The sequence below is a fragment of the Aquarana catesbeiana genome, linkage group LG05 (assembly GCF_042186555.1).
Source record: "Aquarana catesbeiana isolate 2022-GZ linkage group LG05, ASM4218655v1, whole genome shotgun sequence".
Classification (NCBI taxonomy): domain Eukaryota; kingdom Metazoa; phylum Chordata; class Amphibia; order Anura; family Ranidae; genus Aquarana; species Aquarana catesbeiana.
In genome coordinates this window covers 226,216,692-226,243,884 of record NC_133328.1, presented here as the reverse complement: position 1 = coordinate 226,243,884, position 27,193 = coordinate 226,216,692, and the positions used below count along the sequence as shown (strand labels likewise).

The 27,193-nt window shown below is 40.0% G+C and overlaps 1 protein-coding gene across 3 annotated transcripts in view; it reads right to left on the bottom strand.

Moving 5' to 3' along the window:
- Nucleotides 1-4,145: 4,145 nt before the first annotated feature.
- COBL (cordon-bleu WH2 repeat protein) overlaps nt 4,146-27,193 on the bottom strand; it is a 586,035-nt gene continuing 562,987 nt past the window's right edge. For all 3 annotated transcript variants that reach the window (XM_073630596.1, XM_073630595.1, XM_073630597.1), the window contains one exon: nt 4,146-18,467. In XM_073630596.1, coding sequence (XP_073486697.1) covers nt 18,441-18,467 — 27 coding nt within the window. In that variant the 3' untranslated portion in view covers nt 4,146-18,440. The remainder of the gene's footprint in view (nt 18,468-27,193) is intronic.

Below are 27,193 nucleotides of genomic sequence, written 5' to 3'. Positions count from 1 at the left end.
TTTCCCAGGAACACAGCAACTTGAAAAAACAAGTATATCGCCAAAAAGATTCCAGGCTGAAGAGGTATGCTGTCTGAGAATATTTTAAGTTTTCTGTAGTTTGATTGTACTACTGCCTTGCTTTTTATTACTGTATTTAAATTATTCAGTTTTCATTACAGTGAAGCAATTCATACTGTAAATGGATTATGCAATTAATAGGATGAGTCATCTAGCTTTTTATCCAGCATGTGCTATAGTGAGAGTAAAAGTGCCTTTACTGTAAAATGACCATGACTATTGCATTTGGCTTCAGTTATTAAAAAGAACAGTTCGCTGAGTTCACTTGACCTCTTTCAGGTTTGTGCGAGTGCTTAGAGTACACACACACATTTACAAAAATAAGTGGAGCCATTAAGTTAGGTAACTCAATTTATTGGGAAGTGTCCTAAATGTCATGGCTGGAGGTCAACTGAAAAAAACAACAGGGTGCAAACACAGTGGATGCATGTACCTAGCAGTAATAACTGGCACCCAGCATCTAGGGAAGTTTTAACAACAAGTAAATATGCTTCAATTGATAAGGGACTTACCAAAAGACTTGTAAGTAAATTGAGTTTTGTAACACTGTAAAGGAACTAATATCGCAGCTAACTGGGCTCTAAAAAGTCAAATGATGTGTGTTGTCACTATTCCACCACCCAATAGTGAAATATTCTCAGACATAAACCACTTTTGTTAATGTATGCCACAACATGAACAAGTTTACTGCCAAAATCAGATGACCTAGCATTGTCATGTAAAAAGCTAAATTTACTACTTACTGTAGTCAACTCAGTTAAAGGATTTTTTTTGGTAAGATGACCAGTATAAAATGTAATTTACTGTACATGGATAATGTGGGTTGGTAATAAAAATGCTTAAAAATCCTCAAACTTTCTAGGGAAAGAACACACTATCTTGGAAAAAAGGCATATCATTAATGTTTGGACAAAGGGCTTTTGGGTAAATGTAATTTTTTACATTGCAGGCCTATAAATTAATGCCCTAGCCTCTGGACGTTATAAGTATCATACAGCCTTTTTAAATCCAAAACACCTATATGTAAACAGTATAATTTCAGTTACTGGGCTTCATAAGCAAAGTCAATATTTCTGGTCAGCATATGAAATGTCACAGGGATGATTTCATAAGAGTACAGAGAGGGAGAGGGAGGCTTCGAGCAGTGTTCCTCGGAAAGTGCACAGAAATAAGCCTTAAAGGGGTTGTAAAGGCTTGTGTTTTTTCACCTTAATGCATCCTATGCATTAAGGTGAAAAAACACCTTGCAGTCACCGGCCCCCCAGCCCCCCGTTTTACTTACCTGAGCCCCAAATTTCCGTTGGCGCGTCGGTGCGTCCCCGCCGTCCCTCTCTCCACGAGTTCCCGGCTGTTTATTGGATAGATTGATAGCAGCATAGCCATTGGCTCCCGCTGCTGTCAACCAAATCCAATGATGCGGGGAGTGGGGCCAAGGCCTCTGTGGATGCTGAATGCTGGACTCGGGAGCGCACCCGCAAGGTAACCCCCTCGGGAGAGTGCTTCTCCAAGGGGGTTATCTAATGCGGGGGGAGCCACAAGAGCTGCCGAGGGACCCCAGAAATGGATGTTGCACAGTGGAGGTAAATATGACAAGTTTGTTATTTAAAAAAAATAAAAACGATCCTTTAGTATCACTTTAACCACTTGCTTACAGGGCACTTAACCCCCCCCCTGCCCAGACCAATTTTTAGCTTTCAGCGCTGTCATGCAACACTATACTCAGATGAAATTTTTATCATTTTTTTCCACACAAATGGAGCTTTCTTTTGGTGGTATTTAATCACCACTTGGGTTTTTATTTTTTGCTAAACAAACAAAAAAAGACAGAAATTTTTGAAGAAAAAAAACATGTTTCATAGTTTGTTATAAAATTTTGCAAACGGGTCATTTTTCTCCTTCATTGATATTCGCTGATGAGGCTGCACTGATGGGCTGCACTGAAGGGCACTGATGGGCTGCACTGATAGGCACAGATAAAGCGGCACTGATAAGAGAGCACTGATGGGTGGCACTGATGAGTGGCACTAAATAGTAAGTTATACGTTGTGCTTAAAAGTGCTACACAATAGAGGTATATGCCAAAGTGCGTATTGAAAAAAAAACACATATAGTATTAGGAAGAATTTTCATACTGCACTGAGCTGTCCTATCAGGGTGCAGGACCCCTGACCTTCTGTCTGGACAGTGCTGATCACATGCACCCTCCCAAGAAAAGAGGAGGATCTGTGCCTACAAAATCATACAGCCTTTTTACACAATGCAGAGGATTAACCCCCTTAGGTTCCACAGTGAATATAGTAAGCATGCTTTACTGCATATACAGACTCAGTTTACTGTTTTGGGTTTAGTAACATTTTAAGGTAAACACCATTTTCCCATGTGTTACCTGTTTGAGCAAAGGCAATGTGATGTTTTTAATAGCTAACAAGAGGGGCATTCACTTATAGGGCTATATAGCATGTGGAAGTAATCTTAATGCACTGAATAGTTAAGGCTTTTGTATAAATTTAATTATTGTATTATGTACACATCTTTTCTGCTAAGGACTTATATTGCATCTCTGATTTAACATCCCTGCTTGTCACCATAACTTCTCCTTTTTGTAAAACAACTCTTTTAACTGTTTCACCACAACCTCTTCCCCTAACACCGTACTCACTCCAACAAAAGCCTACCACTACACCAATACATCATGCAAGCATTACACTACATCAAAATATCTTTATGATTCTGTCAGTGTGCTACTAACTAAAGTGACAAGCACATTTAGCCATGGGATATCTGCAGACACATTCCAGGTTGTGTCACTTAAAGAGAATTTTCAGCCCCCCCCCCCCCCAAAAAAAAAATTAAAGTCAGCAGCTACAAATACTGTAGCTGCTGACTTTTAATAAAAGGGCACTGACTTGTCCAGAAATCCAGTGCTGTCCTCACCCAGGCTGGTTCTGTGCCCATCTTCGGGTTCCCAGCACCACCATGTCTAGAGTGGGAATCCATGTGCAACTTCTTGCAGCTTCACAGTTAGCTTCCACTGTTCATGCGCGAGCCATGCTGCACTTTGTGAATGGTCCCTCAGCCTTCTGGGACCTGTGATGTGTCCCAGAAGGCTGTGGGCAAAGGGGAAGGGGGGGTGTGAACTTCTGCTCGGATTGCTTAGGCGATTAGAGCAGAAGAGCAGGTACCTATCAAAACTAGCTGCGTGCTCTTTTCTCTGTGGTAATGTTTCTACTTGTGTCGGTACAATTGTACTCGGCATCAGTATTGATTGCATGTCTGCTAACAGTTGCCTGGTTGTGTCTATATTGTACCAATTTTTTTTTTTTTATGTCTCTTGAACATGTTTCTGGTTGATTCAGAATGGTACTGACCCTGCCTCTGTGAACAGTATGATATTGATTATGGTACTGTAGGCATGTTTCTGGTTGTATTTATATGTTACTGGCCATTTCTCTGTGGACATGTTTTTGATTATATCAATATAGTACTGATTGTGTATTGTAGTCCACAACACATTAGGGTTAAATTACTAAAGGAATGTTCACTCGCCGAGCTTAATAAATAAGGTGAATTTTTGTTCACTTCAAATATCCAATAAGGTACAAGAAAAAGTTTCTTAGGTTTTCTTTGGTTTTATTTAGGATTTATTTGCAGATGATTTGTTATTTAAAGTGAACACAATTTTCCCTTGTGACTAAGCTTGATGATTATTCACTATGCTAAGTAAACAGTTCAGTTTCTAATCATTTAGTAAATCAGGCCCACAATATGAATTCAACCTACATCACCCACCTATCACTTAGATAAAATGATCTAACAAAGTTTTTACATTAGTAGACAAATAATTACAGATCTCTGTCTAATGGGTAATGCAATGCACCTGCACTAGCTGTTCTCAACAAGTGTACTAAATTTATTGTTGCTTATGCAGGTGGGTCTGACTACACGTGACCACAGGTCTGCTGACTCACATATGTCATGGCCAAACACATTTTACAGACATGAAGCAATAATGATCATTATTTTCTACATTGATATTAAGAAATAAAAAAATCCACTCTCATACAAATAATTTAAAAGATTCAAAATGAACTTGGGATTTCTTTTATTTGTGGCACCATACATGATATTACATTACCATTTGGCTAATACCCCTTTTTGTTTTACATATTTACTCTTCGTCATACATTTAATCTAAAAATAATCTGTAAGAAATAATTACATAAAATACATATATTACATTTATAGATATATTTCCAGACTTTTTTTCTACAATTTTAGTTTTACAATTAAAAATAACTTGTGCTACTTTTTAAGTTATGTATTAATTTAAAGTGTTTTAAAGATATAGCTCAATGAGTAGATAAATTAATAAAATTAACAACAGTAAAGAATACTGTCAACATGTTCTTTAGTAGAAGAAACTACAGTCCAAATAATTCAAAATATACAGTACATAAGAGTACGGTTAATAGTGGCAGAGGATTGTAAAAGTTAATGAGCTCTTCTATGAAAAAAATACATTTTACACATTTGACATGATATTTTTTCTTAAATAACACCTTTTTTTTTTTTTTTTTTTTTTTTAGGATAATGCAATGCTGTTCTCTGGATCTCTGGGTCCTTTTCTATGTTCAAACAAACCAAATCAAACAGTGGTTTGCAATATTTTAAATGGTATACTGAGTGTCTCAGAAGTGGTAACTGAAAATGATTTCTGCAAAGACAACTGCCCCAAGTTGTCTTCATAAACAATGCAAAGAAAGTGCATATTGGCTGGAAACCCAAGACTCAAATGACCATTGAATGAAAGACATCAGATAAGGGGCACACACTTATATTTTGCACATCTAGCTGCCTGATCCTCAGATACTAAGATATTTTATATGAAAACAAGTTTGATTCCTAATATGGGCTACAGCACTGTGGTGTTTTTACTGACATATTTTATGGGAATGCTATCTAAGTCAACACAGTGTACCTGGTTGGGACTTCATTGCTATTTTTTTATGGTTTACCTTGAAAAAGCAGAGCACAGCCTGTAAGTGTGGAATAAGGCTAGCCATACACGTATAGATTTCTCTTGCAGGTCGAACAAGAATTCCTTCATGGACGCTGAACAGCATGGATGATATATCTCACCTGCTGGCTACTGTATTCTGACAGCAGACACCTGTGGATTTCAAAGTACCCGAACAATGACTGCACCTGAATGGTCATAGTCACTGTTCGGCTGACAATTTTTTCACCTGGCTCCTTTGACAAATGTGGAATGAATAATCAACTTTTATTGAGCTGGATGGTGCTGACAGGACCACCGATGTCTCTGATTTCAGTTGATTCAACAGGAATCAGATGAAACTCGAACTCTGTATGGCAGGTAGTTTGGATAAATCACATGTGGAAATCACAAGATTTCTTATTAAAAGAGAAAATACATCTGATAGTATTCAGCATTACCACTTCCCATACTGTTCTTTTTAACTCAACAGTCAGAACTATAGTGTACGTGTGTGCCTTTAATGTGTAACCACATACAATGGGGAAATGTTGCTAAAATTTTTACATTTTTAAAATCTGGTGCAGCTGTGCATGATAGCCAATTAGCTTCTAACTTCAGCTTGTTCAATGAGACTTTGTCAAAAAAAACTGGAAGCTGTTTGGTTTCTATGAAGAGCTGTACCAGGTTTTGCATTCTCCATGTTTAGTAAATCAACCCCATAGTGTATTTTATATATTTATTATCATTTACCAAAAGTGAACATTTTGCACATGTGTATATCCAACTTTGGACCATACACACAAATGTTAATTTAGTAAGACTAGAAAATTCTCACTTAGCTTAGTTAGCAAGGTAAGGTTGTGTTCACTCTGCAAACCAGATCCTGTGCAAAATAAGTGAACATTCACTTTGCAAACTGTACATTGCCAACAAAAAAATCAATAAAATCACAAAACTGCCTATATGTATCCCATGTTCTTAGCACTAGCTAGAAACTATTTTATACCACAGGAAGTATAGTATTTAGCATATACATTAAGTATATAGGAATTGATGGTTAGAGTTGGTGTGGTGATGGGTTATAGAGAAAAAGAGATAATTGATATTATTAAATATAGGACTCCCTCTTTATTTAATGTGCAATTTGTTTGTTTTTTAAAGAAAGTTTTATGAGAAATTAACAAAATGTTTGTAAAAAAAATAATGTGTGTGTGTGTATATATAAGTTTTGCAGTCATCTTCACCACGGCGTAACAACTCTTATACTAAACTGCAAGGTCAGATGGCTTGTCAGACAGACTAGTCAGATGACATGCTCAGATGCAACCAATTACTACTCCTCCCGCTGTCACCGTTTCCAACAAAAATAAAAAAAACTTTTTGAAGATCCTTTGTATTTATTTATGGAACTGGGGATCACTATATTAGCAATCTAATTCACATTTCCTTTTACTTACATTACATTGAATGGCAACAGAATATACTGTATATGTCAAATGGTGCACTTAAAGTGACTTGCCTGGATATTATTCTAACCTAATGCTTTCAATACTTTCTGAGTCACTAATTTGAACATGCATGCAGATATGGAGTTTTGTCTGTTCTCCTTTAAAGGCCTACAACGCAGCCAATGTATATACATGTAATCTACAGTATATACTGTATGTACTTACTTTTGACGTATAATGTGCAAGAAAATGGGTGCACATTTGCTGTTGCAAATGGGTGTGAATATGCATGAATGAGCGTACTCACTTTGAACCATGGTCAAAAGCGGTCATTCAAATAATCTAAAAAAGATATACTTTAAACATTTTTGTTATCAATGGTGGTAGTTCATATAATTGTATCAAATCACTAAAAATATGTATTTAATAGTTAAAAGATTTAATTGAAAATTTTATTTTCAATTCATTAAAAAAAAAATGTATGCTTTTTATTTGTTATTTTGCTTATGATTTAAATATTTTATTGTTATTTTGAGTTTGTTTTTTCCTATGAGACACCTGTGTTAGAATCTACTCATAATGAGCTACTGATCATATTTTGTTAATTAATATTTAAAGCGGAGTTCCACCTAAAAGTGGAACTCCCACTTTAAGCACTCCTCACTCCCTTACATGCCACATTTGGCATGTATTTTTTTTGAGGGGGATAGGGTACCTGGTTTTGATACTTCCTGCCCCACTTCCTGCTTCCTTCGCGTCACCGCCTAGGCAACTCCTCCTCTCCCTCTCTGCAATCTTCTGGGACATGTCACAGGTCCCAGAAGATTGCCTGGCCAGAGAGCACAGCACAACTTGTGCATGCGCAGTGCGCACCCGGCTATGAAGCTGAAAGCTGTCACATCCAGATGCTCACACTTGCAATGACAGTACCGTAGAGAGGAGAGGGAGAGGAGCGAGGCTTCAGGTGGCCGCATCACTGGATCGTGGGACAGGTGAGTGTCTGTTTATTAAAAGTCAGCAGCTACACTTTTTGTAGCTGCTGACTTTTAGCATACATACAAATGAATGGAACTCCGCTTTAATGAATCACCCACAGTATGAGGTAATCCAATGAGAATTTGCACTTTTTCTAAAATGAAGGGACATGGGCATACACATGGATGAAGGAGCAAGAAAGCATGATTTTGCCAGTGAGAAACAGTGAATGCTGGTCACCCCTCCGATGGAGTTAGTACATCTGATAACATGGAAGAAAAGGAATGTACATTGGGCAAAGCTGCACATAAGCATCCTATATATAACTTTTTCAATGCAAAGCTTTTATGTTATGGGTTTCTATACTTAATGAAACAACCAATATGCATAGTTAGTTATGTTTTTTTTATCTTTGTGATATTTTCTCTTGCTGGATTCTTCACATAAATCTGCTAGCAAAACAACTAGGTGTGCTCGGTGGTCGCAATGCATTGCATAATATTAAGCACGATACGTAATGTTCAGAAGGGCAATAAAAACCGGGTCGAGAGAGTTAAAATGAACATGTAACATATGGCCAGGTAATGAATATAAAAGTATTTATAAATTCTGAACAAGCAGGATATAAGCATTAATACTCAATGTTCACTGCAGAAACACTAAAGTCATTAAAATTGTTTTCTCAGCAGCTCAGCTTGTGCTGCCCTTCCCCCTCCCAGAGAGATTGATTTGAAAAACTTTAGTGTATCTGCTGTGAACTTTAAGAATGAATTGCTTTCTAGTGCCTATCGCTACAGAGGTCAACAAGGCCTTTTTTTAAGGCTCACATATCACTTGTTAGGAATATGAAGAATATACTTGAACTGTCCATAGTCTGACCACAGGTTTAGTAAGCCATTAGCTGGACAAATTAACCAATGTTTACTTTAAATTAAGAACTCCTTTATTGGTGGACATGTGCTTTAAACAACAATAAACTGTGGAAGCTGCTTTAACAGCAGTAGGCCACAAAAGGAAACATTAGCAGTGTGCAAATATAAATTATTATTAAGTAAAGTGGGTGAGTATGGAGCTTATCATTCTCCTTAATACAGCAGAATAATAATGGGAAATGTATAGATGGTTCACATGCAATAGACATGCACATGCATTTACAAGAATGTAGACATTATTACATTTTGTTTAATGGTCATTATATTTTCAGGTGCCAACATGTGTATGTGGCATAGCATATACTGCACAACACATTATAATAGATTTTCTGCAAAAATAAAATATCTGCAAAAATGCCAGTTATTTATGTTTATTTTGTTATTTACATTTAATACATTTACAGGATGAAAATAAAATGGTATACAAAAGAAGTTGTATTGGCTTATTTATATCAGCTTCCCTTCCTTGTTGGTAAATAAAGGAGTACCATATACCGCAGGCATGTATCTTAGTGAATAAAATAACCATTGTCATCATTTTGTTCTGTTTGCTGAAATGTTACCTGCATGTTGCCCTAAATTGGTATGGAATTTTTACTCCACTGAAAAATATAAGAGCATGTGAATATAAACTTTGTATTATAAGGACTTTAGACTTTGACCCATGTTCATCACTGGCAAAATCTTGTCTGTTTGATTACTTCCATAAAGTTCTTAAATAAACCACTTAATAGTCAGTTTCACATCTGTTTCTAAATTGGCACATCAGTAAATCAAACCTAAAAATTAGATATCATGTGCCCTGTGCAAGATGTTTTTTGTAAGTTTATATTCCTGGCTACAGCTAACAGCTTAAACTAAATAACTTTCATCACTTTCAACACCTACAATTTTAAGTACATTGCAATACAACTGTTAAAGTGCTAAAATATATATATATATATATATATATATATATATATATATATATATATATATATATATATGACTAGTTAGAACCTGGTCCCTCATCATTCAATAAAAAGATCATCAGTAAGGGATATACTAGGGAATCAGCAAATCATATCTTCCGATATGAGATACTTCATATTCCTAATGCAAACTGTCGCACTAAATCAAGTTAAATATATCTAGTTTAAATAATGGAAATGATGATGGGAAGACAGAAACATGAAGTAAATGAACCTTTTTGTTAGTTATATTGTACAATACATACATTGTATCCTTTTCTTTAAGCACAGTATTTTTTTTACCTGTCTATAAGCATTGCTCATTCAAAGCTGACACATCAGTATTTGGTGGACACTGTCCAAATGCAAATCTGTGACTTGGGAGTTAAGATCTCTTTAACAGAGTCTTAGAGATATATAAGCAGTTGCTATGTGCTTTAACAAAGCAATGTTCACCCAGTGCATAAGGATTATTATTAGACAGAATTTATATAGCGCCAACAGTTCGCACAGTGCTTTACAATATAAGAGACAATACAATTACAATAAAATACAAGAAGGTTAAAAGGGCCCTGCTCATAAGAGCTTACAATTTAAAAGGGTGGGGCAAGTGGTGCAAAAGATAATAACTGTGAGGGATGAGCTGATAGAGGAATTAAAAGTGCAACTGATAGATGGAAGCGTGATAGCCTGTGTGGAGGTAGGCCTTACAGAAGGGACTTACAATATTCAATGTGAGAGATAACAAAAGAGTGAATGAGAAGCTTGGTGGTTTCATTAGTTAAAAAGGGACTAATTTTAGGTGAAGTCTACAAGTTTTTGACAGTGATTGAATTTGGGAGTGAAAGCACAGTTCAGTTCCTTGCGTGAGGAGGACTAAGAGTTGTATTATTGATCTTTATAGAAAAGTCAGGGAGGGGGACACGGGTGGGAGAATATTACAAGCTTGGTTTTAGAAAGATTTATTTTGAGGAAGTGGAGTGACATCCATGTTGATATGTCAGTTAGTAAGTTAGTAATGCGAGAGAAAACTGAAGGAGTAAGGTGAGGAGTAGAGAGAGAGATTTGGGTGTCATTGGCGTAGAAATGGTATTGGAAGCCATTTGAGCTTACCAAGTGACCGAGAGAGAAGTTGCAAATAGAAGAGAGAAGGGATCCATAAATGAACCCTTGGGGTACCCCTACAGAAAGAGAAAGTGGAGAGGAGGAAACAGAGTTGTAGGTAACACTGAAGAAGCACTGTGATAGGAGGAGAGGTAGTAAAGAACAGAATCTTGGAAGCCAAGGACATGAAGTTTGTTGAGGAGGAGCAGGTGGTCAGCAGTATCAAAGGCCGCAGAAAGGTCTAGTAGTAATTTTATTGAGTAGTGGCCATTGGCAGTTAGTAAATCATTGAGTTTTAGTAGAGTGCTGTGAGCAAAAGCCAGACTGTTAGGGGTCAAGAAGGTTGTTTTTAGTGAGGTAGGAGCTCACACGGTTGTAGACTAAGTGTCCTAAAATTGAGGTAAATTGGAGAAAGAAGATGGGTTTTTGGTTGTTCAGGTTGGTGGGGTCCGGAGAAGGTTTCTTTAAGTGTGTATATGCTTTAGAGGGGAGGGGAAGGTGCCATTAGAGAAGGAGAGATTTAAGATGTGAGAGGGCATACGATAGCAGAAGAGGGTGACTGTAGTAGTTACGGGGGAACAGGATCCGAGGGACAATTGGGTAGGTGGGCAATTAAGTAAGGTAACCTCTTCAGTAGTAGCCGGGTCAAAAGAGGAAAGTATTCAATGTGCTAAATCACGCTACACTAGTGTAAATGAGGGCTAAATGGAATTATTCCTATTTTACCTCCTACTCCTAAGTCCCTGAACTGGAATGTTATTTAACAAGCACAGTTGATTCAAACAGCACAGATCCTTCTAGGATTAGATATTTTAAACAAATTTCAGTGTTAGTAAATAATTATTTCTAATGTTATATGTCCCATTCATCCAGTAACACATCACTGAATATATAATTACATTACACTGGGCAAGAACATAATCTTATTACTTAGTACAGTGATATCATTGTACATGAAAACAGGTTACAGAAGGATAAAAAAATGTGATATGCTTTAAAGGTATTAGGCAGATTCTGGCTCTACGGCTGTTTTGGATGTACAAGTTCTAGCATGCATTGCCAGAGATGTCAGGACATGACGCCTGTAACTCAACAACAGCTGTGGAGACAGGTGTTTAAAAAATTCTGCTTTTTAAAGCACTCACTGCAAGATGATGTTGCTAAAAATTCAAGTAGCACAACTGGATAAGGTACATTTTTCAAATGAAAATAATAAAGAGAACCGATCTTGACAAATGGAAAAATCTAACATTATTATTGCACTCTGCATATTAGACAAGTAGTAATACATAATTACTTCCACATATGTCAAGTGTAATATTTACAAAATGTTATGCGAGCAATACTTCCTATACTTCTGCTCTGTGGCAGAAAATGATGTATATGTATTGATTTATATGATTTATATCTGTCTTAATGATGGCAGTTTGCATAAGTAAAATGTTAAAATGAGCAGGAGATATACAACTGCAACTCACATTAACTAAGACACATGTTCAGTTACGTTGGGAAAAGGCATAAGTTCAATGTGCTGTTGTGTGTAGATCACAGGACCATGCTAATAGTTGGATTTTTGTACTCATCGTATAAACTTTTTCTTGGAGTTCATTGAGAGACACAGGATTCAGAAACATTTGGTTATACTGCCACCTACAGGAGGATTTGAACACTGCCAAACAAAAAAAAACAGTGACCAGCCTAGTATAACCCTGCCGACTCTCAGATGCCTTAGTTTTATAATAAAAAAGTGTCAAAAGATAAATACAGGATAGGTGGAGGCTGTGTCCCTCAATGAACTGAAAGAAACAGATTTTATACAAGTGCAAAATGCTATTTTCTTTGCTGTTCATTGAGTGACATAGGATTCAAAGACAATAGGAAAATAGAGCATTCCAACTGAGTGATAGGCAACATTGCAAATAAAACGCTAACAGTGCCACAAAAAAAAGAGGTAAAACATAGAGAACGCATAAGCAGAGAACCAGGTGGCAGCATTACAAACCTGGGAAACAATTGCCTGATGCCAAAAAGCTCAAGAAGCACTTGTCTTCTTAGAGTGTGCTTTGTCAGGAAAGGGTGGAACCCGATCCTAAATACCATTGGCTTGAATAATGATCTCTCTGGGCCACTGACAGAGGTGGAGTGAAAAGCTGGTTCCCCTTTGCAGGGGATGACAGACAAAATCAGTCTTCCTAATTAAAACAGTGGCTGTGAGTTAAACACTTACAACAAAACCTACAGCTATATAAAGAAGGAAAATCTAATTTTCATATACTGGAGCTGCACAAAGGGATGGAGGTACAATGTCCCAGTTAGGCAGAAAAGCTGAACCCACCTAGTCTCACGTAGAAGCAGAAAAATGTATTTTCAAGACAAGGCTGCCAATTCAGACATGGGCCTTGCAGAAGAGATGACAAAAAGAAAAGCAACCTTGTGAGTAAGCATGGTAAGTAAATATCCCTAATAGGTTCAAAAAAATCCCACAAAATGACAGGTGAGCACACACACACTGCACAAGGTCTTAATCAAGGAATGGGAGACTAGTGATTTCTGCAACAAGATCACAAGTTTCGAGATTTGACACATGATGGTACTCAAGGCCAAATGTAGGTTCAGATGCAACTGCAAAAAGGTCAGTATACATCCCACAGAATATTTCTAGGATGAAAAAGATTCTTTCCTCACACCATGAAAAGTGTGCCTTCCAGGTGCAATGGTATAACATGTGGGAAGTAGACTTCTAGATTTTAGCAAGGTAGGAGTCATGGATTTGGAGAGGCCACTATCTTATAAGACCTGGGCTTCAACAGCCATGCCAATAAAGCAAGCGGGCATGATCACAGTCCTTGGGACAGTAAATATTGATAAACTGGAAGATAAAATGAAGTGTCTGCTTGGTGCATTACCACCTTTATCTGGGCCAGTCTCAAAGCCCTCTGTCTTGATCCTGTGGAACATGTGAGAAAGGAGTTTCAGGGGAGGAAAGGCATGAATTAGGCTGTATTGATTAGCCACTAGAGCATCCATTGCTTCTGTCAGAGAATATCTGTACCTGGAGAAAAACTTGTGTATTGTTTGTTGTTAAACCTGGATGCCAGGAGGTGCACAATCAGCATTCCTCATCTTTTCCACAGGTCCTGAAACAACCCTAGGTGTAATGCCCATTCCCCCAGATCCAGGTACTACTGACTGAGGGGTCTGCTTGTCAACCTGGAATATAGAAGGCAAATGAGGCTTGAACATAAAGTTCTGCCATTGCCAGACTTCTGATCTCATCCTGATGGTTTATGTACAACACTTCTGTGACATTGCCTGACTGGATCCTGATGGGTAGACCCACCAATAGCCATGTCCAGCATTGTAAGGGCAACCAATCACCTGAGAATTCAGAATATTGATCAGGAGACAGGAATTTCTTGGCTGTCCAAATCCCCTGCACCAACCAGCTGTTTAGGACTGTCCCGTCAGGCTGGCATCCATTGTGCTGATCATCCAAGAGGTTGGAAGGAAAGACTTTCCCAACTATAGAGTTTGACTCATGAGCCACCAAGCCAGAGAAAACTGGTGATAACCACTCCCTGGTGAATTGGTTGGTCTAAAGACTGGCAATGACAAGATGTTGAGTAGTAGGGGTCTGGAGTGGAATTGTGCAAATGGACCTGCATTGAAGGAGGCTACCGTCAGCCCCCCTGACTCTGTGAAGTGAAGAGTCAGTCGAAGAGTCTGAGTCTGGGAGCAGAGAGTTTGTACTTTCACCTGGAGAAAAAAAAACTGTGGCTGGAGCTGTGTCTAGGTTAAGACCCTGATACTCTAAGCAATGGGTCAGCTCCAACACTGAGTTTTGAAGGTTCAGGGTCCAATTAATCCTTTTTAGAGTTTGAACTGTCCATGCCACTCCCTCAACAGGTGCACATCCACAATTGGGATGCCTTGGGAACATAACAAGCACAGGGGCTAAAACCTTGCTGAACTCATGGAGTGCCAAAGACAGGCTAAATAGTAGGGCTGTTGAATAAAAGTGCTGAGGATCCACAGGAAAGCAAAAGAATTCCCTTGCAATGTGCAACTTCCCTTGCAAAGTGAACAGCCTAGTCGTCTTCAGTAAATCAACCCCATTGTCCTTCAAAGGGCATGCGTAGCAGATGCTTTTTACATGCCTGATCCATGGTCCATTATTTTAACCAAAGATTTCTGTGCATATTCACTTATTATATTGGATATTATATTGGGAAATAAGACTAGCAATATCCACTAGCCCATCTATACAGTAATGTAGGCTGCTGGCATGAGCTCTAGAATCTCTACAAATTGGGGACTAGTATGGATGTAAGCTGTATCCCTTTTCATTAGTTTAGTCCATTCACCTAATGTTTGACAGACTAACATCACACCCATGTCATGTTGTAATGCAAGACCTGCCAAGGAAAATTAGGCTTTTGAAAGAATCAAACTTTATCTATGGGATTGTCTATGGGGTCCTTACCAGCATACCCCCTACAGGAATGGTTGTGCTTTATTAAGACAGGACATACTTCACAAATAATCGACAATGGATATTGTGGTGAAAAATATTTAGGAGGTGTTTTTTCATAAGATTCACAGTTTTTGAAGTCTTAGGGCCTCTGAGGAATTCCAGACTAGTAGCAGCATTATTGTGATTAACTGCATTCATGGAAAGGTGCTACCTCATGCTGATTGGCAGGAACAGAGTGCAGAGTAAGTTCCACAGAACTCAATTCCAGAGCCTTTTACCAAGTTTCCCTGAAACAAATGGAAATTGTAATGGAGTCCTAATAAATTAAGTTGTTCTAAATGCTCAGCCCACATGGCCTACTCACAAATCTTCAGAGACAGGGTCACATCAGAAGCTAAGCTATGGCTCTGAACTTGGAAAGTGCTCCACCGCTAACCAACACAGCACACATGGAAACTACAACACAAAGCCCAGAGCTAATAGGTGCTAATAAGTCGTGTTCCAAGCTGCCCTTGCATTTTTCCAGTCCGACAGGGTCAGGTACAACCTTCAAAGCCATTGTTGAGAATACATTGATCCAGATAGCTGTGTAAAGAGACCAGCTTAAGCAGTATACAGGGAAGGCTTGATTGAATAAAAAATAATATTGAAATAAAAAGAAAAATGGCTAGTAAAAATAGTTAAACTTTTCTCAGTACAGAAAAGTCATCCATCCTTTTGGGACACAAGAAAAAAAAACAAAAACTGAGGCATGACATCCTCCTGTAACCCAAATGTCCCTGAATCATGTGTTCTCCAATGAACGTGAAAGAAATATACGTACAAATATACATTTATGCTATATGTCAGCTGCCCTTGCTTATTCATAGAATAGATGGACAGTAAAAAAAGAACATTAATTTATGAGCCACAGTAGAGGTTGTCTCTCTATTTTATTTAGTTAAAGGTGACCTATCTTGGTGGCATACAGACAGGTTGAATTCCTCACCACTTAACCCTTGTGAAGTCTGGTGACACCTCAACCATGCCACTTGTTTCCCATGGCTTTTATTAAGGCTCTTTTGTTCAGCCAACATTTTGCACAAATGGGCATGGTTGCTAATCCAACAGCACATGCAACTATATAGTAGCAACAAAACATATATACAGTATCTCACCAAAGTGAGTAAAGCCCTCACATTTTTGTAAATATTTAATTATATCTTTTCAAGTGACAACACTGAAGAAATGACACTTTGCTACAATGTAAAGCAGTGAGTTTACAGCTTGTATAACAGTGTAAATTAGCTGTCCCCTCAAAATAGTTCATCACACAGGCATTAATGTCTAAACCGCTGGCAACAAAAGTGAGTACACCCCTAAGTGAAAATGTCCAAATTGGATCCAAAGTGCCAATAATTTGTGTGGCCACCATTATTTTCCAGCACTGCCTTAACCCTCTTGGGCATGCAGTTCACCAAAGCTGCACAGGTTGCCACTGGAGTCCTCTTCCACCCCTCCATGATGACATCACGGAGCTGGTGGATGTTAGAGACCTTGCACTTCTCCACCTTCCGTTTGAGGATGCCCCACAGATGCTCAATAGGGTTTAGGTCTGGAGACATGCTTGGCCAGTCCATCACCTTTACCCTCAGCTTCTTTAGCAAAGCAGTGGTCATCTTGGAGGTGTGTTTGGGGGTCGTTATGTTGTAATACTGCCCTGCGGCCCAGTCTCCGCAGGGCATTGGTTCCCTCAATGAACTGTAGTTCCCTGCAGCCCCAGACCTTGACACTCCCACCACCATGCTTGATTGTAGGCAAGACACACTTGTCTTTGTACTCTTCACCTGGTTGCCGCCACACGCTTGACAAAATCTGAACCAAATAAGTTTATCTTGGTCTCATCAGACCACAGCACATGGTTCCAGTAATCCAAGTCCTTATGTCTGCTTGTCTTCAGCAAACTGTTTGCAGGCTTTCTTGCAGACCAGTTTGATGCAGTGTGCAGCGTATGGTCTGAGCACTGACAGGCTGACCCTTCACCCCTTCAACCTCTGCAGCAATGCTGGCAGCACTCATTTGTCTTTCTCAGAGACAACCTCTGGATATGACGCTGAGCACATGCACTCAACTTCTTTGGTCGACCATGGTGAGGCCTGTTCTGAGTGGAGCCTGTCCTGTTAAACCGCTGTATGGTCTTGGCCACCTTGCTGCAGCTCAGTTTCAGGGTCTTGGCAATCTTCTTATAGCCTAGGCCATTTTTATGTAGAGCAACAATTCTTTTTTCAGGTCCTCAGAGAGTTCTTTGCCATGAGGTGCCATGTTGAACTTCCAGTGACCAGTATGAGAGAGTGAGAGCAATAACACCAAATTGAACACACCTGCTACCCATTCACACCTGAGACCTTGTAACACTAACAAGTCACATGACACTGGGGAGGGAAAATGGCTAATTGGGCCCAATTTGGACATTTTCACTTAAGGGTGTACTCACGTTTGTTCCCAGCAGTTTAGACATTAATGGTTGTGTGTTGAGTTATTTTGAGGGGACAGCAAATTTACACTGTTATACAAGGTGTACACTCACTACTTTACATTGTAGCAAAGTGTAATTTCTTCAGTGTTGTCACATGAAAAGATATAATAAAATATTTACAAAAATGTGAGAGGTGTACTCACTTTTGTGAGATACTGTATCAATAATGTGATTTGTTCATAGATATTTTTGATGCACAAACCTCCTGGCCAAAATTAATGGGGACGGTTATAAAGGCCACAGAGCTGAAGTCATAAATATAGTGCAAGCTAACAGATATTGTACTGTATTTGTGACCAATGTATCCACACTTACTTCATAACAACAAAAATCCCTGAATATTTATCACTGAGCACAGTGGGTACACTAGAATCTTGTAAAACTAAAGAAAAAAAGCATTCAATACTGTTAATTTTACGCTAGTATCGGATTTATAAGAAAGATAAAGTTAAAAGCAAACATTAAAATGTCATTATCTTATTTGTCTTTTTAACAGTGAAAGCCCCACTGACAACAGTTATTTTTCTTTTAGCATACTTTTTTACTTGTGTTAATTTATTCATCACAATATAGTGTGTGGATTACTGTATGTTTAAAAATCATATTTACTTTTCTTTACTTCATTAGCATGTGCTTGCCAGGAAAGTGACAATCATTAGAGAAAACAGTTTCATTAACTACAATGTTCTTTGCTAAGGTGTATTATTTACATTCTAGGATTTTCTGCTCATTCTTACCTGCCAACAAGAACATTTTATTGGCAAAATCTAAATTCGTTTCAAGGCAAATCACATTTTCCTTGGCACATATGTTGCATACATTATTTTCCCTTTTGAACCATTATTTTGAAACAGAAATTTAGGTTTAAAAAATTTTGGCCAGTTGACAAAACAATCAGACAGGCTTGCTGTTCTGGACCTCTCAAGTGTGTCGTTGAACTGGTATCAGAGATAGGGAGAGGTGCTTTCTTCGTTTATTTTGTCTTACAATGTACGCACTGAAGCAGAGACCTGTGACAAAGGAAATACAGAATCAGGTGAAGCATGGCACATTTAAAGTGGAGCTCTACACAAAAAAGAATAACGTTATCATAGTTATAAGTTTTTTTAACAAACTGACACATTTTAAAATACTGCATTAATTGCAATTGTCTGAAATCTCTTTCTATTATCCTCCCACAATTCTCCTCACAGCAGAAATTTAAGCCAATCAGGTACTACTGCATACCACTATTCTTTCAGTGTAACATGTTTTCATGCAATAGGTACTTGAGATGTTTACACAGTTCACAGGAGTAAAAGAGAGCCCCCATCGAGTGATGATATACCCTTACGTATTCCCCTAAGCAAGTAGAGGACACAGGAAGCTGCAATAGGAAACATTTATGACACCATACTTGCTATACAGTGTGGCATAGTGTGTAAATCACAGACTGGCCTAACACAAGTAAAGCTATTTTAACAGGTAAAACAGTTCACATATAGGTATTCAGCTGCTCTGGTAGAGGTCCAGTTGTAGATATTGATAATAAGTTTTGTATTGATAAACTGATAATACATACCTCACAATATTCTGCATAGGGGAATATAACTTCTATAATAAGTAAATTAAAGTGTTAAAGTGAAACTTTACTCTCTCAGTCAACATAGATTATTTTAAACCTCATGCTAGGAAAGTATATCCACATTTACTTGTTTTCAACTTTTTTTTTTAATTTCTTCAGTTACTTCCTGGTTTCTTGTCTAGACAACTAATGTCATACATCCCAAAAGTCTTTAGGAGAGGAGGAGGAGTTTTCTCAGCTAAGCACACCCTCTTGTCTACATGCTTGAGCTAAGGGCAGATGGATTCCAGGAAGTAAATGCTACATGAATCATTTGGTCTTACTGAACATAGCCACAAACAGAAATGCTAGGGGGGTGATTTTCAAAGTGATTCCTCAACTGAATAAAGCATGGAGACATGGATGGATAGGGGAGTTTGCTTTGAATATTAAACTTTAATGAAAAAGTGTTTTTGGTCTGTGGTGCTCAGATGCAGTGAAGAACCACTTTAAGCTCTAATATTGCATTCTTTGAGTTTTAAAAGAGTTTCTTTCAGATTTAGACATGGTTTTCCCTCAGTTCTTATAGAATAGGTTGACTCTATCTAGCCTTTTCTGCAGCATCAAATTCGTAATTTGGTTTTATACTTGAAATGATGGCTTGGGGGGTTTTGAGAAGAATACAATTAGATTTTTTTTTTTACTTACTGCAAAATCTATTTCTTGAAGTCTATTGAGGGACACAGGATTGTACTAAGTCTTGGACATGTGGGCTATACTGCTGCCTTCAGGTTTGGACAAAAATCATTACGCCAGCCCCCATATAACCCTGCTTCCAACTATCATGCCTTTAAAGCAAGCAGGGCATAAGGCCAATACGCAGAAATGCAGGACCTGTGTCCCATAGTGGATGGAGAAACTGATTTTATGGTAGGTAAAAACATCCTGTAGTAGGTCTTAGACATATGGGAGGTCCAAAAGCAGTCCAACTAAGGGGTGGGCAAAATCAGTAAGAAAACCAACAGATGTGTATTCTTCTGAGAATCAAAGCCTGTAAACTGGCTTGATTCGGAAGCATGTACTAAAAAAAGGGACTTCACAATTAAATGACCGCAATGATCAACTTGGTTATCCAGATCAGGGAAGGTAATCCCTAATGGGAAAAACTAGTACCTGAAAGAATGAGGAACCTCACCAAACAATATGGAGAAGAATTAATCATCTGCATTAAGGAAAAAAGAGGTGTAATGACAACTTACCAATAGGAAAGTAACTTAGACCAGTAGTAAAGCTGGTCAATGAAGCAGTTACTAAGGTAAAGATTTTTGCTTGCCAATTAAACAGTTAGTCTTTTAACTATAGACCAAGTAGTACTTGATGTCAAGTAACCCTTGACATCAAGAAGAGGAAGTTCCATAATTTACTATGTAGGAAAGTAATCTTCAAATGGGATAGGACTGGATACATGAGGTCTTTGAGCAGGAGTTAAAAAGGAACCTGGCATCACACACTAAGCCTAGATTCACACTAATGAGGTGTTGGAAATCCCATGATCTGTGCACATTTCCCGCACTGCTTTCAAATCACATGCGAGCTACAGCAGGTGCCAGTGCAATCTTAACCACTTGCCGCCCACCATATAGCATCTGTCAGACACGAGTAGCGGAGAGCCGTTCGGCTGCTCCTCCCACAGTGGGGGTCTGTGTTGATTGATTATCAGTGCAGCCTCCCCCAGAGGATGCCCACACTGGACCACCAGGGATGCCATTAGGACCACCAGGGATGTCACCACCAGGTATGCCACCCTAGACCACCAGGGATGCCAATCAGTGCCCACAATGGATGCCAATCAGTGCCCACAATGGGCATCACCGATTGGCAGGCATTATTGTCTGGCACTGATTGGCATCCATCCGTACCATCAATTACTGTACATCAGTGTCACCTATCAGTGCCCATCCATGCCACCTATCAGTGCCCATCCATGCCACTTTTCAGTGCCACCTATGTGTACTCATCAGTGCTGCATATCAGTGCCACCCATCAGTGCCGCCTATCAGTGCCCCATCAGTGCCGCATATTAGTGCCCATCATCAGTGCCCATCAGTGCCACCTCATTGGTGCCACCTCATCGGTGCTGTCTTATCAGTGCCTGTCCCCATCAGTGCCCATCAGTAAAGGAGAAAACTTACTTATTTACAACGTTTTGTAAGAGAAACAAAAAAAAAACGTTTTTTTTCAAAATTTTCGGTCTTTTTTTTGTTTAGCAGAAAATAAAAATTCCAGAGGTGATCAAATACCACCACAAGAAAGCTCTATTTGTGAGAACAAAATGATAAAAATTTAGTTTGGATACAGTGTTGTATGACTGCGCAATTGTCATTCAAAGTGCGACAGAGCTGAAAGCTGAAAATTGATCTGGGCAGGAAGGTGTATAAGTGCTTTGTATTGAAGTGGTTAATAACACTCCAAATGCAGGGCTTTTGCCTGCACCGGCACACATGGTACAAAAGAACCATGCGATCCAGTTGCAATGCGGTTTCAAAATTGGTGCATGTACAACTTTGGTTGGATGTGGTGTAATTTAAGCCCATCCAAAATGAATGGGCTCAAATCGCACCGCACTGAATCAAATGTGAATTGAACTGGAATGCGGTGTGGTCCCGCGGTGATCCAAAAGGAATGAGCTCAAATTGCACCGCACTGAATCAAATGTGAATTGAACTGGAATGCGGTGTGGTCCCACGGTGATTCACATGCAGTTTGTATTGTGAACGGGAGCTTAAAGATATTGCAGGGATGTAATAGCTACATTGAAACCAACCTAGCCTAGTAGAAAAGGTATGATTTGAGGAATCTGCAAATAAGTGCCTGTAAGGGACTGAATCCACCACATGAAGGTTAGGAACCGTCTTATGACTTTTAGGAATGGAACGTGTAAAAGGGTATCAGAAAAAGAATAATTTGCAAAGTGACATAGTTAATCTGGTTGAAAAAAGACACAAGCCCATCCAGTTCAACCAACATAGGAAAAACAACACACACACACAAATAGAAAACATCCATATATAATCCTATATCCACACAGAGGCGTATCTAGGGTATGGCAGCCATGGCAAGTGCCATGGGCACCATAGGGGTAGGGGGGCAGCAAAAAAGCCAAAAAAGCAAAATAAATTCCTACCCGTCCTCTCGCAGCCGCCTCCCGCACTAATCTAGTCCCCGGCGCAATGACTGGCCTGCTGGAGCACAGTGCCGGCACAGCACTACATTAGCAAGTGAGGAGGGAAACGACAAGCGACCTCCATGACTGCCGATGAGTTGCCTCTGGCCAGAGTGACCGCCCGGGTTGTCTACGTAGCCATTGAGTAACTGGTGGAGGCAGAGCCTAATGCTCCGCCTACCCTCCTCTGCACAGCTGCTTCATCTTCTCCCGGGTCTGTGTGATGTGCTGTGACGTGGTCGGTGACAGTGAGGACTCTGAAGGGGAACATGGAGGCTGGAGACCAGGAGAAGCGAGAGACTTCACTAGAGAGAAGAAAAACAATTGGAATCCCCCCCCCCCCCACTGGCCCCAGGCAGTAGCAGCAGGTACTAGTACAGCACTTGTCACCACAATTTTGATCGTCATGTGCATGTGTACAGTGTACCAGTAACCAGCGCCAACTGCAAAGCAAGCAATCACATATAGTGCTCAAACAATTTGTATTAAATAAATATGCTTAGCTATAGATATCATAAAGTGTAATAAAGTGATTTGTGCAAGTAGTACCTGCTGTTGCACAAATCACTTTATTACACTTTATTTATGATATCTATGGCTATGCATATTTATGTAATCCATATTGAGCACTATATTTGATTGGCTACTTGCTGCTGCTTGGGCCTGACACAAACACACAATTGCACATGATGATGACTCAGACCTCTTTCACACTGAGCCGCCCTGGGCGTCAGCGGTAAAGCGGCACTATTTTTAGCGACGCTTTACCATCGTTTTAGAAGCACAATTCGGCCGCTAGCGGGGCAGTTTTAACCCCCACTAGCGGCCGAAAAGGGGTTAAATACACCCGCAAAATACTGCTGCAGTGGCATGGCGGCACTGCCCCATTGTTTTCAATGGACAGGAGCGGTGGAGGAGCGGTGTATTCACCGCTCCTCCAGCGCTGCAAAGAAGCTGCTGGCAGGACTTTTTGTGATGCCCTGCCAGCGCAACACCCCAGTGTGAAAGCACTCGGGCTTTCTCACTGGATTTGCAGCTGAGGCTTTTTTTCAGGCGCTATGCTGGTGCTATTTTTAGCACTGTAGCGCCTGAAAAACGTCACCAGTGTGAAAGGGGTCTTAAAGTCATCATGTGCGATTCTGTGTGTGTGCAGACAGGGCCGGTGCTACCACTAGGCGAACTAGGCAGCCTAGGGCACCCGGCCGCTGGTGATCCTACTCACTCTCTACCTCTGTACAGTGTCAGAGGCGCTGGCGCAGCATTTTTGGGTGCTGCGAGGCCGCATTTATGGGTGCATTTTTGGGTGCTGGTGAGGCCGCATTTATGGGTGCTGATGTTACCTCATTTTTGGGTGCTGGTGAGGCTGCATTTATGGGTGCTGATGTTACTGTATTTATGGGTGCTGATGTTACTGTATTTATGAGTGCTTATGTTACCCAATTTATGGGTGCTGATGTTACTGCATGTATGGGTGCTGATGTTACCTCATTTATGGGTGCTGATGTTACTGCATTTTTGGGTGCTGATGTTACTGCATTTTTGTGTGCTGGTGAGGCCGCATTTATGGGTGCTGATGTTACTGCTTTTTTGTGTGCTGGTGAGGCCGCATTTATGGGTGCTGATGTTACTGCATTTTTGGGTGCTGGTAAGGCCGCATTTATGGGTGCTGATGTTACTGTATTTATGGGTGCTGATGTTACTGTATTTATGTGTGCTGATGTTACTGCATTTATGGGTGCTGATGTTACTGCATTTTTGGGTGCTGGTGAGGCCGCATTTATAGGTGCTGATGTTACTGCATTTTTGGGTGCTGGTGAGGCCGCATTTATGGGTGCTGATGTTACTGCATTTTTGGGTGCTGGTAAGGCTGCATTTATGGGTGCTGTTGTTACTGTATTTATGGGTGCTGATGTTACTGCATTTATGGGTGCTGGTGAGGCCGCATTTAAGGGTGCTGATGTTACTGCATTTTTGGGTGCTGGTAAGGCTGCATTTATGGGTGCTGATGTTACTGTATTTATGGGTGCTGATGTTACTGCATTTTTGGGTGCTGGTGAGGCCGCATTTATGGGTGCTGATGTTACTGCATTTTTGGGTGCTGGTAAGGCCGCATTTATGGGTGCTGATGTTACTGTATTTATGGGTGCTGATGTTACTGTATTTATGGGTGCTGATGTTACTGCATTTAGGGGTGCTGATGTTACTGCATTTTTGGGTGCTGGTGAGGCCGCATTTATGGGTGCTGATGTTACTGCATTTTTGGGTGCTGGTAAGGCTGCATTTATGGGTGCTGATGTTACTGTATTTATGGGTGCTGATGTTACTGTATTTATGAGTGCTTATGTTACCCAATTTATGGGTGCTGATGTTACTGCATGTATGGGTGCTGATGTTACTGCATTTATGGGTGCTGATGTTACCGCATTTATGGGTGCTGATGTTACTGCAATTTTGTGTGCTGGTGAGGCCGCATTTATGGGTGCTGATGTTACTGCATTTTTGGGTGCTGGTGAGGCCGCATTTATGGGTGCTGATGTTACTGCATTTTTGTGTGCTGGTGAGGCCGCAATTATGGGTGCTGATGTTACTGCATTTTTGGGTGCTGGTAAGGCCGCATTTATGGGTGCTGATGTTACTGTATTTATGGGTGCTGATGTTACTATATTTATGGGTGCTGATGTTACTGCATTTATGGGTGCTGGTGAGGCTGCATTTATAGGTGCTGATGTTACTGCATTTTTGGGTGCTGGTGAGGCTGCATTTATGGGTGCTGATGTTACTGCATTTTTGGGTGCTGGTAAGGCTGCATTTATGGGTGCTGATGTTACTGTATTTATGGGTGCTGATGTTACTGCATTTATGGGTGCTGGTGAGGCCGCATTTAAGGGTGCTGATGTTACTGCATTTTTGGGTGCTGGTAAGGCTGCATTTATGGGTGCTGATGTTACTGTATTTATGGGTGCTGATGTTACTGCATTTTTGGGTGCTGGTGAGGCCGCATTTATGGGTGCTGATGTTACTGCATTTTTGGGTGCTGGTAAGGCCGCATTTATGGGTGCTGATGTTACTGTATTTATGGGTGCTGATGTTACTGTATTTATGGGTGCTGATGTTACTGCATTTATGGGTGCTGATGTTACTGTATTTTTGGGTGCTGGTGAGGCCGCATTTATGGGTGCTGATGTTACTGCATTTTTGGGTGCTGGTAAGGCCGAATTTATGGGTGCTGATGTTACTGTATTTATGGGTGCTGATGTTACTGCAGTTATGGGTGCTGATGTTACTGCATTTTCGAGTGCTGGTGAGGCCGCATTTATAGGTGCTGCTGTTACTGCATTTTTGGGTGCTGGTGAGACCGCATTTATGGGTGCTGATGTTACTGCATTTTTGGGTGCTGGTAAGGCCGCATTTATGGGTGCTGATGTTACTGTATTTATGGGTGCTGATATTACTGTATTTATGGGTGCTGATGTTACTGCATTTTTGGGTGCTGGTGAGGCCACATTTATGGGTGCTGATGTTACTGAATTTTTGGGTGCTGGTAAGGCCGAATTTATGGGTGCTGATGTTACTGTATTTATGGGTGCTGATGTTACTGCAGTTATGGGTGCTGATGTTACTGCATTTTCGAGTGCTGGTGAGGCCGCATTTATAGGTGCTGCTGTTACTGCATTTTTGGGTGCTGGTGAGGCCGCATTTATGGGTGCTGATGTTACTGCATTTTTGGGTGCTGGTAAGGCCGCATTTATGGGTGCTGATGTTACTGTATTTATGGGTGCTGATGTTACTGTATTTATGGGTGCTGATGTTACTGCATTTATGGGTGCTGATGTTACTGCATTTTTGGATGCTGGTGAGGCCACATTTATGGGTGCTGATGTTACTGTATTTATGGGTGCTGATGTTACTGCATTTATAGGGTGCTGGTGAGGCCTCATTTATGTGTGCTTATGTTACTGCATTTATGGGTGGTGATGTTAATGCATTTATGGGTGCTGATGTTACTGCATTTTACTGTATTGGTGAGGCCGCATTTATAGGTGCTGATGTTACTGCATTTACTGTGCTGATGTTACTGTATTCATGGGTGCTGATGTTACTGCATTTTGGGGGAACTGGTGAGGCCGCATTTATGGTTGCTGATGTTACTGTATTTATGGGTGCTGTTGTTACTGTATTTATGGGTAATGATGTTACTGCGTTTATGGGTGCTGATGTTACTGCATTTTTGTGTGCTGGTGAGGCTGCATTTATGGGTGCTGATGTTACTGCATTTATGGGTGCTGATGTTACTGCATTTTTGGGTGCTGGTGAGGCCGCATTTATGGATGGAGTCAGGGGTGGAGCCGGGAGGGGGGGTGAGACAAAATGAGGTTTCGCCTAGGGTTTCAAAAATCCTCTGTCCTTGTCACACTGCGTCCCTATCTGTCCTCATCACACTGTGTCCCTCTCTGTCTGTCCCCAGTGTCCCTCAATTGTGTGTTAGTGTGTGTCATTGTTTTTGTATGAGTTACTGTGTGCACCAATGTATTTTAATGAGCGTAAGTATGCCAGTGGGTTGGCATCATCAGTGATTTTTGTATCAGTGTGTGCCCGCAGGCCATTGTGTGTGTGCCAGTCAGCATGTGTATTTGAGTGTACGGGTCATTGTCAGTGAAAGTGTCTTTGAGTATATTAATTATATGTGTGTATGTATGTGTGTATATATATATATATATATATATATATATATATATATATATATATATATATATATATATGTGTGTGTGTGTGTGTGTATGTATATGTGTGTTCTTCTGTTCTTCTTTAAAGTGACTAAAGAAAAAATTGGAGAGGCCAGCGACAAAATTGGAGAGCACCAGGCATGACAGCCCACTTCTATCAATCTTCAGGTGTATCGCAAAACCATGAAACCTTTCTTGATGAAGAAGAAAGTAAGTGGAGCTGAAGGATGGAAGAGACAAAAGTTG